This window comes from Canis lupus, chromosome 16 (genome assembly GCF_048164855.1).
Source record: "Canis lupus baileyi chromosome 16, mCanLup2.hap1, whole genome shotgun sequence".
Taxonomy (NCBI): Eukaryota; Metazoa; Chordata; class Mammalia; order Carnivora; family Canidae; genus Canis; species Canis lupus.
Genome location: NC_132853.1, coordinates 10,301,130 through 10,315,073, shown reverse-complemented (window position 1 = coordinate 10,315,073; position 13,944 = coordinate 10,301,130). Strand labels below are relative to the sequence as shown.

General features: G+C 59.9%; 1 protein-coding gene across 2 annotated transcripts in view; it reads left to right on the top strand.

Annotated features, from left to right (window-relative positions):
- Positions 1-13,944, top strand: part of COL5A1 (collagen type V alpha 1 chain) — a 151,054-nt gene that overhangs the window by 61,427 nt on the left and 75,683 nt on the right. For both annotated transcript variants that reach the window (XM_072778551.1, XM_072778550.1), the window contains exons 5-11: positions 1,000-1,131; positions 1,900-2,037; positions 2,445-2,684; positions 3,637-3,795; positions 3,938-3,994; positions 7,509-7,550; positions 7,786-7,848. In XM_072778551.1, the coding sequence (XP_072634652.1) occupies positions 1,000-1,131; positions 1,900-2,037; positions 2,445-2,684; positions 3,637-3,795; positions 3,938-3,994; positions 7,509-7,550; positions 7,786-7,848 (831 nt within the window). The remainder of the gene's footprint in view (positions 1-999; positions 1,132-1,899; positions 2,038-2,444; positions 2,685-3,636; positions 3,796-3,937; positions 3,995-7,508; positions 7,551-7,785; positions 7,849-13,944) is intronic.

The following is a 13,944-nucleotide window of genomic DNA, read 5'->3' as shown; positions in this document are numbered from 1 at the left end:
ATTGTTGCATACTTTTCCCATCTGACATAGTGGGACTGTTGGCTGCCATGGCAGTGAGCTAGAATGATCAGTGTGGTTGGCAGTGTAGGCTCATCCAGGTGGTAGCACGTGTCTGTACTTGATTCCCTTTCATGGCTGAATAATATTCCAGGGTATAGATGGACCACAATTCGCTTATCTATTCATGCATTGATGGACATTTGGGCTGTTCCCACCTCTTGGCTGTTGAGAATACTGCTGTGAGCATGGGTGTCTGTGGACTTACTTGAATACCTATTGCAACTCTTTCTTGAGTGGATTGTTTACCTGTCTTAGTTCATAGGATTGGACTTTCTGGGTCATGTTGTATTTTCTTCTTTAAAAATAAGTCCCATCCCACCCCATATTTAGGGATGACAGGGAAGAAGGCAGCATATCTCCAAGCCCCCATAGTTTAGGGTGCAGTTTGTAGTTTTCATTTATCACTCACAGTTCACAAAAACTCTGAATACATGGCTGGCACCTGGCAGGTAACCAACAGGTGTCTGATGAATGGATAGAAGGGTGGGGGGGGGATGGACAGATGGATGGATGGATGGATAGGTGGGTGGATGGAGGGATGGATGGAGGGATGGATGGATGGGTAGGTGGGTGGATGGAGGGATGGATGGAGGGATGGATGGATGGTTGGGTAGGTGGGTGGATGGATGGATGGATGGATGGATGGATGGATGGATGGATGGATGGGTAGGTGGGTGGATGGAGGGATGGATGGATGGATGGATGGATGGATGGATAGGTGGGTGGATGGAGGGATAGATGGATGGATGGATGGGTTGATGGGTGGGTGGGCAGGCCATTCTAACTTGAGTGATTAGAGATAGCAGCTCCCTGAGAGAAAGGCTGGTCCTGATGACAAGCTCCCCCCAGGACGTGTCTGGGCTACTCACCACTTGCCTCCCAGATCTGCATGTGAGTCCCCTGTGCGCCACTTATTCAAGGGTTTTTGTCCTTTTCCAGGGTGACATCCAGCAGCTGCTCTTTGTCTCGGACCACCGGGCGGCTTACGATTACTGCGAGCACTACAGCCCGGACTGTGACACCGCTGTCCCCGACACGCCCCAGTCACAAGACCCCAACCCCGATGAATACGTGAGTCAGCGCCCCTGGTTCATGGTGGGCTTGTATGCAGACTCTTGGAAAGGGGGCAGGTCAGGCGGGCAGGCAGGGGTGGAGGGATACAACCCCATTTAAAATAAACCTGCCCGGCAAGAATCCGAGGCTCATGGTCGATGAGGCCTCCTCACCCCCTTGCCCCACACAGGGCAGCACCTCCATTAAGCCTACTGGCAATTCTCTGTACCATTTTCAAGTGAAGATCCTCTCCCATCACCCGGTCACCAGGGACTTCCATCTTCTGTCACATTCTACCTGCTGTTAGGACCCCTCAGAAAAAAGGAAGGGAGGCCCTCGTGAAGCCGAGGTGCTGTGGCCCAGGCAGGTCTTTGAAGCCCGGGCTGAGTCCCTGCCGCTGAGGCCCCCTGGCCTGGCCCCTGTCCCTATTTTAGGGGTGACACCTTCTCTGTCACTCTGGTTTGGGGCAGGGGACTCTGAGTGACAGCAGCATTGCCACAGCACCCTCTAGTTGGGCTGGCCGTCCTGGCCCTTGGTTGTAAAGGATCAGAATGTCTGCTCCCTTTAGGAGTCAACTTTCTCTGAAGGGGACCTGAGCCCCTCATCCCCTCCCTCATGCTTCTCATGAGGCTGACTCAGCTTCTTGGGGCCATAGGCAGGTTCGTGCCTGGAGTGGGGTGCGACTTTCTGGGGTCCACTCTTCCTGGCTGAACCTAGATGGTGAGGACAGCAGCTGGGCTCCTTGTGGGGTCTCGCCTTCCTCACATGGCCCCCACCTGCTTTCAGTACCCGGAAGGAGACGGAGAAGGTGATACTTACTACTACGAGTACCCCTACTACGAGGACACAGATGACCCCAGCAAGGAGCCTACCCCCACCAAGAAGCCTGTGGAAGCTGCTAGAGAGACCACGGAGATCCCCGAGGTCTGTGCGGGTGGGCTGCTGGGTGCTGCAGACCACGGTAGGGAGGCTGGGAGACATGGAGCTCAGCAGGCCACCAGGGACCCCGGGGGCTGGTGACCATCTGTGTGTCATGCACCCCGGGGGAGGCTGGGCAGGGGGCTCTCCACCTGCCATGCTGCCAGGAGATGTGGGTGTGAAGGGGAGCGTGTTGCTCTGGGTCTAACTTTTAAACCTGGAGATACAGTTCACCTTTTTGGTGCAGGATTGGGGGTTTTTAGGGGGTTTAGGCTCTGGGCTGCACTCCCTGTGGCTGGCCATCTCCCTGCATGGACGGCAGCCTCTGCGCCCGAGGTCTGCGGGCTCTTGGTTAGCCACGAGGCCATGCTGTGTGTCCTCTCATGATTCCCCACTCTGTCCCCGGCCCTCAGGAGCAGACCCCACCCACCACGGCAGCCCCTGCGGTGCCTGACATCAGTGAGGGGGCTGGGAAGGAGGAGGACCCTGGCATTGGAGACTACGACTACATGCCCAGTGAGGACTACTACACACCTGCCCCTTATGATGACATGAACTACAACGAGGGCTTCGAGAACCCCGACCAGTCCCCTGACCATGGCGCAGGGGCCGAGGTCCCCACCAGCACAGTCGGCACCACCAATGGCTCCAATGTAATTGCTTCTATTCCGAATGGGCTTGGGGCAGGCGCTGTAGGGCTGGGGGGCTCGGGGCTCCCTCTTTTCTCTGCTTCTGACCTCGGGGGTCCTGGGGTGGCTTTCTGGTTCCCAGACCCCCAGACCCCGGCCCCCAGGGGTGCTGAGCAGCCTTGGGGTCCACGGTTCACTGAGCACATGTCACTGTTTCTGTTTCCCATGTGCAAATTGGGTGGAATGAGCCCCGCCCACCCAGACTCTCAGGGTTCAGGTGGGGATGGGTGAGGACATGCATGTTTGCAGCATCTCTCTCTGTGGCCTGAGGGGGCCAGCAGGACAGGGGTGGGAGCTGAGGGTCTGGACCAGCAGAGGAGGCACGGGGCCCACTCATGCCGGATATGACCGTGGGCTTTCCTACCTGGCTCCATGCCTCGTCCACTGGCCTGGGAGAGTTTCGTCTCCTCCGGATCCCAGTTGTTATTCACAGGGTGGCACAGGTCGGCCCCTAGGGGTTGTTGGCAGGTTTTCAGATGAGGGAGGAGCTTAGCACAGTGCACTGCACACAGCGAGTGCTTCAAAGTAGGCATTGCAGGATGCCAGGCCCTTGATGGCCACAGAGCAGACACCTCTTTCTGATGGGTGCGACCCCCTCTGTCAGTGGGATAGGGTAGGGGGCATGTCACCCCAAGACGCAAGGCCCTGGGCCAGGGCACCTGACAGCACACCGACTTCCCCACAGTGTACAGCCCTAGCTGGCCACGGGGTCCTGTGGGGCTTGGGGTGAAGTCTCCCTGTGGCAAGAGGATGTGTGAAGAGGCTGCTGGGGCCCAGGAGCTGCCCCAACGCATTCGACCTGGCTCCAAGGAGGCCCCGTCCCTGGCATCCCCGGGCTGTGGGGCTGGGGAGGGAGGAGGTCTCTGTCCAATGCCGCACTATCCTCCGGTGACCCCTCTTGTCCCCTCCTGCCCAGCCGGCCCCGCCTCCTGAGGATGACCTGGAAGGGGAGTTTACAGAAGAAACCATTCGGAACCTGGATGAGACCTACTACGACCCCTACTATGACCCCACTGTCTCCCCGTCGGAGATAGGGCCGGGCATGCCTGCCAACCAGGACACCATCTACGAAGGGGTGAGAGGCCGCGGGGTCACCTTCCACTGGTACCTTTGGAGCCTGGGGAGGGCGGGCTGTGAGTGGCCCCTGCTTGGTGACTGCAGGGCCTTCCCTTTCCTCCTCTGCTCATCCTCTGTCCACCTGTGTTTTGTGAACCCAGATCGAAGGACCCCGAGGCGAGAAGGGTCAAAAGGGAGAACCTGCCATCATCGAACCAGTAAGGCATTTTCTTATCCCCTCTCTGAGGTCATGGGGCTGCAAGACATGTGGGTCGTGCAGGTCAAGGCCTAGCCAGTGGCGCCGTTCATGGACGCTACACGCCGCTTGTGGCCGAGGCTTGAGCAAAGGGGCTCAGGTGGGGGAATGTTCTAGGCCATGACGGAGGCGCCCCTGCCTGGGACTCCAGCTGGTCAGACCTCTGTGCTATGCGCCTGTGGTCTGGGCACCTCGTTGGGCACCTGCTGTTGTCTCTGGGATGAAAGAGCTTGTGTGAAGGAGGGGAGCCCCTCTAGAGGGGTCAGAGGGTTCACAGGGCACCTCAGATCTAGGCTGGGCAGCACTGGGGGTTAACTGTGGACCCAGCTGCTCCCAGGCCCGGTGTGGCCACCGTGTGGGGTACATTGGTGGAAGCCAGCAATGTGTGGCAGGCTGTCCGTAAAGCCGTAGCCGGGGAACTCGAGGAACTCACCCTGCTGGGCGCGGCGTCACAGAGAGTAGACACGATGGCTACTGATGGAGTGGGGGGCTCATGGTCGGGGCCCAGGAGCCGCTTCCTGCTGCCATGGGAGCACGGCTGGGAGCACTGGGGTCCACCCCAAGGCCCGAGAGCTGCTGAGGTCAGGCCCTGACCAGGCTGCGAGGCTCCACGTGATCGGCGGGCGGGCCGGCAGCTGCCTGTGGTGGTGAGACAGTGCGCGCCGGGCGGTGGCTGTGGACATGACGGCGGGGAGGGCCTGGCCGAGGCCCACCCTGCCACGTTGTTCAAGTGCCGGAGGGAGGAGGCCAGTGGCCTGCCCCGAGGCCGGTCACAAGGCGGAGCTGGGCTGAGGGGTGGTTCCTGGTGTTGCAGCCCGGGACAGGACATTGTAGATCCCAGGACCTTAGGCCCCTGGATTCCTGGGATGGGGAATTTTGTGGCCTCCATCCTCCCGTGGTCCTGGGAAGGTGCTTTTAAAGCCTCGACCTTGGTCTCCCCCAGAGAGACCCGAAGCCCCATGGCCAGGGCAGACGGGACGTGGCCCATCTCTGGGGTAGAACACCCAGCGGGCAGAGTTTCAGCAGCGCCCTCGCGGCTTGGCTCTATGCCCGGCCTTGCAAGCATCCGGAGGATGGTGAAGGCAGCCCGTGCGGCTCTGTTTTCCCTCTGGGACTGTCCAGGGGTGGGATCTATCAGCCCCACGGGGCTGTGGCCTCTGGACACACGTCCTTTCTCAGGCTGAGAACATCCCCTTCCGGTGCTCTCTGCGGGTCTGAGGAAGATGGCTTGTCTGAAGGTGGAGAATGTGGGTGCAGGAGAAGGGTGAGCCGGGGGGAAGCACGGTGCAGCCAGCAGCTGGGGAGGGGATGCCCCAGAAGGACAGTGGGTGTGCTGCAGCTGGTATAGGGTGCCCTGGCCAGAGGTGAGCTAGCCTGGTGTTGCCTCTCGCTGGCCTGAGCCTGGCTGGTCTCACTGACCACACGCACATTTCCCCAGATATCCTAGTCCCCAGATGGACCTGCTCTTGACTCAGGGTGCCTTTTATGGGGTCCAGCACAGACAGTGTGTCTACACAAAGTCTGCCTCATGTCAGGGAAACTGAGGCATCTGGACGCAGCTCGGGGAGGGCTCCCTTCTCTGGCCCTGGCGTTCAGCACTGCCCCGCCCCAGCTCATTCTGTGTGTCTGCCAGCCCTTGCTGGGCCCCTGGGGACACTGTGTAAACAGTTGGAATCTCTCAACCCAGAGATGCCCTCAAAGTCTTAGCTCCATAAACAGATGGCCGAGGCCTGGGAGCCGGCTGGCGTGGGCCTCGCAGCAGACTACTGACCGCAGAGGACGGGGTGGCCGCTGCTCTGTCTGTCCCCACCCCGCTCCAGCACCCGCCCTCTGGGAAGAGGGGCTTGTCATGTCACTGGAGCCCTCGGAAACCAGCTCCTTCTTGCCCTCCGAGCCGCACCTCCTGTCATTCAGCAGCCGGTCAGCAGCTCCTGGAAGGGGCAGCCGCCCTCTCAATTGAGGGGATTCGGGTTTGTGGGTGTCCTGGGACCCCAGGGACTAATCCTCAGACTCAGTGTCTTGTGTCCCCTGGTGAACATCCCGGGCGGCACACGGATCACCGGCTCTCTTCTCCCCTGGGGTTTGAAAGAAACACTTTTGTGCGTGCTCTTTGAGGGGCAGAGGCACCTGCGTTGAGAGCTGTTTTCAGCTGGGCCACGGCTACCCTGCCTGCTGAATTCGGGGAAGGCGTCTGCACCCTGGTGGTGGTGGGGTATGTGTGTGGACTGGCCTAGCACCCCAGAGAGGGCCACCGCTCTCCCTCGTCAGCTGAGCCTTTCTCCCTGCGCTGGGCCCGTTCGTCCCGGCGTCTGGCCTCCTTCCCCGGCCTCCATGGACACCTCTGGCCCAGCTTCCATGGAGATCTGTGGCCAATGTTGCCCCAGCTCCCCGAGAACCATGCCAGCATGTCTGGGAAGACACGGCAGGCCCTGGGGCCCGCCAAGGCCAGAGCTTGATCCCAGCTCCATGGCCAAGCCTCCCCAGCTGCCTTTGTCAGAGGAGGCATTTTGAAAGCTGTTTGGAGGAGCTGTCTGTGTGCATCCTGAGCACACGTAGTCCTCTGAGTGCACATCTGTGTAAACACGCCTTCGTGGTGGCAGGGAGCCCTGGAGGGGAGGCTGGGGGTCGCAGGACCCCACGGCCTGGTGCCCCTCTCCCGTGTGGGTCTTTGAGCCTCGGCTGGGTGTGCACCTGTCCCCCTTGGGAGGCTGTCCCACATGTCTCAAGAGCACTGTCCACTGTGGAAGGACTGAGCACAGCAGCTCACACCATCCCTGGAGGGAAGCAATCTATGTTTCCTCTGCTCTGGGGGAAGTGGGGGCAGGAGCCCCCTGTCCTCGGCCATGAGTGTGGCTAAAGCTAGGCCAGGCAGATCCTAGCTGGTCCCAGGACGCCCAGCTCCCTCTGCTGCTGCCTTCTCAGCAAGCAAAGCCCTGCAGGGGGCAGGAGGCCCCTGCCCTCCTGCACGGTGGTACATTATCTCAGAGGCCCCTCAAGTGGGTGTGAGACACAGAGGACATTGGAGGTGCCTGGCCCTGGTGTCCACTGGGCAGGAGGGAAAGGAGTCCTGCCCTGGGAAGGGGCTGGAAGTGGGGGCGCCCCCCGGTCAGGGAGCTCTGTCTGCTGACCCTTCTGCTACCCACATGGCCTCTCTGGGGTCCAGGCTGATGGGGTGGGAGGCAGGAGGCCTTGTCCCCACTTGGGGGTGAAGACCGTAAGGGTGGGTGGGGGCCAGCAGCAGGGAGAGGGGCTTGAGGGGGAGGGCGGCCGAGGGTCCCGTGGACTTGGCAGCGTCTCCCTCGTGCTCTGGGCTGCTGGTGGGCATGCATCCTAACTGTGGTCCTCCTGGAGTCATTCTTTGCAGCCACTATGGGGTGAGCTGACCTCTCATGGGGTCATCCTCACCAGCAGGGTCTGCTGGGATCTCAGGAGCCATGGGTCCTGGGATCTCAGACACCATCTCCTGTCTTTTCCAGGGCATGCTCATGGAGGGGCCGCCCGGCCCTGAAGGTCCTGCAGTGAGTGTTGTGCTTAGTTCCCCAGGCCTGTGGGAGGTGCTGGGGGTGGTGGGGAATCAGTGACACCCCTTAAAGGGCCTGGATGGAAAAGAGGGGGTGCTCACTGCCCTTTGCAGGCCCCCCGGGGCCCAGCACCGTCTGGGCCCATCTCCATCCTTCCAGAATCAAGGTGGGATGGGGTGTTGCCCTATGGCTGTATCTTTGAATTCTGTCCTGACTTTGTTTTTAATTCCAGGGTCTCCCAGGACCTCCAGGAACGATGGGCCCCACTGGCCAAGTGGGTGACCCTGGAGAAAGGGTAAGGGGTGACTCTGCTTGCTGGGATCACCTGCTCCATGGGCTTGTCTGTGGGCTTGTCTGTGGGTCTTCCACTTTGTGGCTGCCATGCTTATATGTGCAGAGGCAGCCGGTGCGTCAGTGTCCATCTCCACCCTGCCCCTGGCCTGTCAACCTCTCACACCACCCCCCTTCCTATGTCTGTGTCTATGGATGTTTAGGGAGCTTGACTACTTCCTGGCCCTGTGCCTGGGAAGGTGACACCTGCAAGGGCAGACCCGGCCGGCCCGAGTCCCACGGAGGCTGTTGTGGTCGGCTCACAGAGGGCCCTGCAGCCCGCGTTAGCATAACGGAATTGACAGTGCTGTGAGGGTCACGTGGGATTAGGATCTGCATTGACCCTTCCTTCCTCAGTATATGAGCTTCATGGGACTTGATTTCCCCGCATTCCGTCTTCCTTGTTGGAAATCAAGCAACAGTATGGGAGAGCTTGCTCTGGGTCAAAGGGACCCATCCCGGGGATCCCCCTGGTCATAATGACCTGTCCTGGGGTTACCCCTGGTCAAAGGGATGCATCCTGAGGTCCCCAGATCAAAGGGATATGTCCCCCAGTCAAAAGGACCCCTCATGCCTCCCCCCTGACCATCAGAGAGACTTGTTCTGGGTTTCCTGGTCAAAGGGATACATCCTAAGGTCACCCAAAGGGACGTGTCCCCAAGTTAAAGGAACTCATCCTGGGGCCTCCTGGTTAAAGGGACCTGTCTGGGTTCTCCCGGTCAAAGGGACGTGTCCCTGAGTCAAAGGGACCTGTTTGGGCACCCCCTGGTCAAAGAGACATGTTCCCAGGTCAGAGGGACCCATCCTGCGCCCCCTTGGTCATAAGGACACGTCCCCGGTCCCGATGGTCCTGGTTGCTGTGGAGCCATTTGGGCAGAGCCCACAATTTCAGTGTGACACCCCGTGGAGCTCTAGGGTACTGCAGCCTCAGGGGCTCTTGTCCAGCGTGGCTTGTGTTTTGTGTCGGTTTTTCCTGCCGGTCTGACGAGTATGGACGTGAGCACAGTCAGATCCAAATCTAGTAGCAGATGACTAAGCAGCGGACAGGAGAGACCAGGGGCGTGTGTGCGTGTGTCCTAGGGGACGTTCATCCCCAGGGCTGGGCACATGGCCTGGAGAGCATGGCCTTAAGGGTGTGGGTGGGTCAGTGGCTGGGTCAGTGGCCAGGTCTATGGCTGGGTCTGGTCTGTTGGGAGGTGGCTGGGGTCTGCTCCCAAGGCAGCCTGGCGGGCAGCCAGGCTCTGGGGCTCCAGAGTGGTGCTGGAGCCAGGGGGCGGGGTGCCCCGTCCTGTGGGCAGGTGAGCACTGAGTGCACCTTCCAGATGGCATTGATGAGGGTCGGCAGCAGGTTAGCGCTGCAGGAGGCAGTGGCGCTCCTCCGTGTGGCCGGTGACCTCTGTGGAGCAACATTCCCAGCTATGCTGATTATCTATAGCTGGTGGCTCTAAGGGCACACAGAAGGTGGGTCTTCCTCCGTGGTGGAGTCGGGGGGACCGGGATGGCCTTCCCACACCTCCTGGCCCCTCCCCTCTGCCTCATGGCCCCAACTGCAGACGTGGGGGCCGCTGCTCCACCCCAGCTCCAGGACCAGACAGCTTGGGTTCTGCGGTCTGTGCCCCAGCTTGCTCTGGACACCATGTCCTCAAAGGTCTGTGTGAGTGGGGGCGACGGCCAGGGGCATCACGGTACCTCAGGACCCCCGTTGAGCATGACTGAGTCCAGGTGTCAGCAAGGGAGGAGCACACGGTATGGTCCCAGAGGGGCAGGAGGAGATGCTGTCCATGGTGTGCACGACACGGTCAGTTTGCCTCTGTGCCACTTACCGCTGCAAGTGTCCATCCCTCCGCCCACCGTCCAGCGATCACACAGTGCTGGGCATGGTCTAGTGCCGAGGACTGTCCACTGTCCAGCGGTCACATGGTGCCAGCCATGGTCTAGCACCAAGGATGCACTCTTCCCCACTTGGTCCCTGCCTTTGGGCTGAGCCTGGACAGGGCCAGTGGTGGGTGGCCAGCTGGGGCTTTGTGTACCCCAGACCCCTGACAGTGGAATATCATTGTTTTAAGCAACTGGTGTCTCTTAGGTTCAAGCCCAGATCCAGGAGCCTGGGGACTGGGCATGGGGTCAGCAGAGAGACCCATTCCTCTAACGTGTGCTGTCCCAAGGGTTGGAGGGAAACCTGCAGCCCACTGGCTATCCCAGCACCTTTCCAGGTGGAGGTGGGAGCTGGTTCAGGAGCTGAGCACTGCCCACCGCTCCAGGCCCTGCTTAAGCCATCCTTGTCGGAGGAGCTATCCCTGCTCACAGCTCAGCTTCCTCCCAATGCCCAGCTTTCCCAGATGTCTGCTATTTAGCTGGCAAGGGACCCCGGCTGCACAGTCAGGATTCTACACTGACACCACCAGTAGGGAGACCTCAGAATCCCTTTGTGGGAAGTGGGAAACTTCTTCTCCATCTTCTTACGTTTTGTGATTGGGGCGTGCAAATTAAACTGACCAAAGACCGTGTTGATAGAAGAAAAGGCACATGCTTGTATTACTATTTTAAGTTTCACACACATTCTGAGCATCCCAGAAAGGCAGTGCGAACTCAGAGAAGCAGCCTGACCTGAGTGCTCAGGTTCCGTTTCAACCGAGGGTGACCCATGGGGGAGCAGCGACTAGCAAAATACGGGGTGACTAAGGGAAGGGAAAGGTCATTTTGGTAAGGTCTGCTTACGTAGACTTCTGTCCGTGCTGGCTCCCAGTCCCCGGTGGTGGGGGTTGTCCTCCCTGTCCTGGTGCGGAGGACAGTGGGGATACTGGGTGCCATCTTCACGAAGGGAAACGTACGCACTCTCCTTCTAGGAGGCTGGGGGGCGGGGGCAGAGGACGTCCATGGATCCTCGGCTGCCTTTGGCTCAGAATAGTCCTTACAGCAACATGGTGTGTTTTGGGGCAGCACATCCTGATCCCCTCCACCTGCTTGGTTGGCCTCACTTGCTTGTCTATATGGGAGAGGTCTGGAAGGATCCTGCCCTCCCCCGGGTTCCACCGTCCTGGGATTCTCCAGCCTTTCCTATTACTAATTATCAAGTAGTTCTTTTTTTTTTTTTTTTTTTTGAAGGTCTATTCATTTATTTTAGAAAGAGAGGGAGAGAGAGAACTCTGCTCAGCACAGAGCCAATGCAGGGCTCAATCTCACGACCCCGAGATCAGGACCTGAGCCCAAACTAAGAGTTGGTCACTTAACCAAATGAACCACCCAGGCACCCCAATTAGTAATTAGTTCTCATCTAACCTTGACTGGCCGAGCCTGGCTTCCCAACTGGTTAGATGGCCGCCAGCTCCCCCAAGCCTTGCCCGTGGGTGGTGTCACAGGTGAGAAGGGACTTGAGCCATCACCCCATCCATGCCCCCTTGGTGACAGATGGGCAGGCCCAGCCGTGCGGGCCGAGGGGAGGCAGGGCAGGGCTGGAGCTGGTCTGGCCCCACTCTCCTGGCAGGCGGGCAGGGACGTCCCCATTCCTTCCTCAGGGGCTTAGAAGGAAGCCGAGGACAAGAGAGCCGGGTGTCCTGAGGGCACTGGAAGATCCCTTGGGAGAGGAGGCTGAGTGCTCCTGGATTCAAGACATACATCTCCTATCACGATGCTTCATGTCCAGGACGGAGGCCCATTCCTACAGCGGTGCCTCCCTCCATGCAGAATGGGATGCACATCGTACCCTCGGGGCAGGAGTGGCAAGGGAGGCCCACGCCATCCGTCCCTGGCCGCCTTGTGTGCTCCAGCAGCCCCGCAGGGTCTCACTGCCCCCCACCCCCCGGAAAGCGTGCTTCACAGGTGCCCCTGGCATCCCTGGCACCACCGCTGTGCCACCATGTCCCCTCCTGGCTGGCTGGACTTCCGCCCAGCACCAAGGGAAGGACGCAGGCTAGGCCGCTGCACTATGACAGGCAGAGTCCATTGAGGACTGTGTGAAGCTTGAGCTTCGCAGGAGCCATTTCAAGTGCCGTTGCCGCGGGTGGCGAGGCAGGTTGGTTTCTTTGCTGTCCCCCTGTCTCCTGGGGATGGGCGTGCAGGTCTGCTCTCCCCTCTCCCTGAGGGCTCCGGGGTGTCAGGACCTCTTATGGGGCCACCGTTCAACCCCCAACAGCTGGTTGCTCACATGTACTCCCCCCACCCCCCACCGCAGCCAGGCATCTCTGTGCCTGAGCTCCCAAGGCAGGTCACAGATGGGGTGGGCCTCCCTTGCCGCTGCCGCCCAGCTGGGTAGACATGCATCCGATTCTGCAGGGAGGGAGACTCTCGTCCCTTGGCATCGCTCTGGTTGTGGTGGAGAGGGTGCCTTCCAGGGCCTTCCCAGCCTGAGCGGGGCTGCAGGCCCAGCATTGTGGCTCCGAAAGAGCAGGGAGGGAGGACACACAGCAGGAGGGTCTTTGGGAGCGGAAGGTGGACAAGGGGCCGCCCCCCGCGTGTCCCAGCTTCCAGTGCCACACGGGTGCACGCAAACCATGGAGACACACAGGGATGGCGTCTGTTCCCTGGGAGACATGGACTCTAACACCTGAAGTTGGGGTTTGATTTGGGACCAACTCCCAGGCTTAACTCAGCAGCGGGCAGCACCTAGGTTTCCAAGAGGAAAACTTGTTCCCGATGTTTTCTTTTCCATACCTACTTCTCATCTTCTGAGGATTTTTTCCGATATGGCCGAGGCAAGGGCCGTGCCCGTGAGCAGTTCCTTGACACAGAGGTTCTGCTTGCAAGGACTTCCCTGAGACAGCTGTTCGCATGGCCCCCACCACAGGACGTGCCCTCAGAGGGCAGGCGGGGGCAAAGACGAGCCCCTCGTGCGTGGGAAACTCTACAGCTGTTAAACAGAATGAGGCCAAGTTCATAATAGGCCGTAGTGGGCAGGGAAGAGAAAGAGCAGATTGCAGGACGGGGTGCTGGGGGGGGGGGTGGGTTGGAGGGGGTGACCTCCTGGCGAAGGAGAGGCATCCCCTGAGGCCCTTGCCGCGGAGACCTGTGGGCGCGCTGTGTGTCGCCAGCCATCGTGCGTGCTGCCCGCTGTCCCTACAGGTGCAGAGCTCCAGGGCTGGGTCCTCCTGCGGGGAGGAGAGGGAGCTTTCCCTTTGCATTTTGTATAAATCATGTTATACAACAGCTCATGAGAGCGTCTATAGTAAAATAACCAGAGAAGAGAGAAGCAGGTGTTTGTTCAGGCGTGGACTGTTCTGGGTCCTCTGGGATCGTTCCCCGAGAGCCGCACATTCTCCGTCTTGGCTGGGAACCGGGACCTGATCTGTCTCCCCCGCCTGGAGCATCGCACCGCTGCTGTGGGCGCTCTTGCCGGAGCGCGGCCGAGCTTGGTGCAGAGTGCTGGACCCAACACCATGGCTTGTCGTGGGGTATGGCTCGTGGGGGTCCCTTTCCATCCGGAAGAGGGAGTCAAGCCTCCATCTGTGTGCAGAGCAGATCTGCACCCCAGGCTGGTGGGAGTCTGCCGGGATCTATGAAGGAGCCATGCTCATAGAATGTTTTGGGTTTTTTTTGAAGATAGAGTGTCATACTCGTTTTACACTTGTAGAGTCCCGCGAGGCCAGGGTCAGTCCGGAGACTCTGCAAGGGGTGTCTGCCTGGATCCTGCCTCAGACCAGATTGATGGGGTCTGTGGGGGCCATGGTGTCATCTCCATGCACACGGGCTCTTGAACTTGCTCGAGAGGGGTGTGTGTCCTGTGCACGTTCCTCGCGTCTGTCCAGCAAGCGGACGCTTAGACCGCCTCCTGTCCAAGTGACCACATGCAGCGTCGGTGGGGGCTGGGTCACAAAGGGCACCTCACTGGCAGGTGGAGGACATGGGCCTTGGGGGCCAGGGGGCGGCCTCACCTGCTGGCATGCAGGCCTGGAGGACACATTCCTGGATGGTAGAGGCCCTGGCTTGGTCTGCTACACTAGTCCTGGAGTCACCTCTGTCCCTGCAGTCCCCGGATTGCAGTCTCCCTCCTCTCTGCTCCTGCAGATCCCTCTGGGTTCAGCTCAGAGCCCCTTTGTCCTCATCCCTTTCCCCCTAGAAGCCTTTC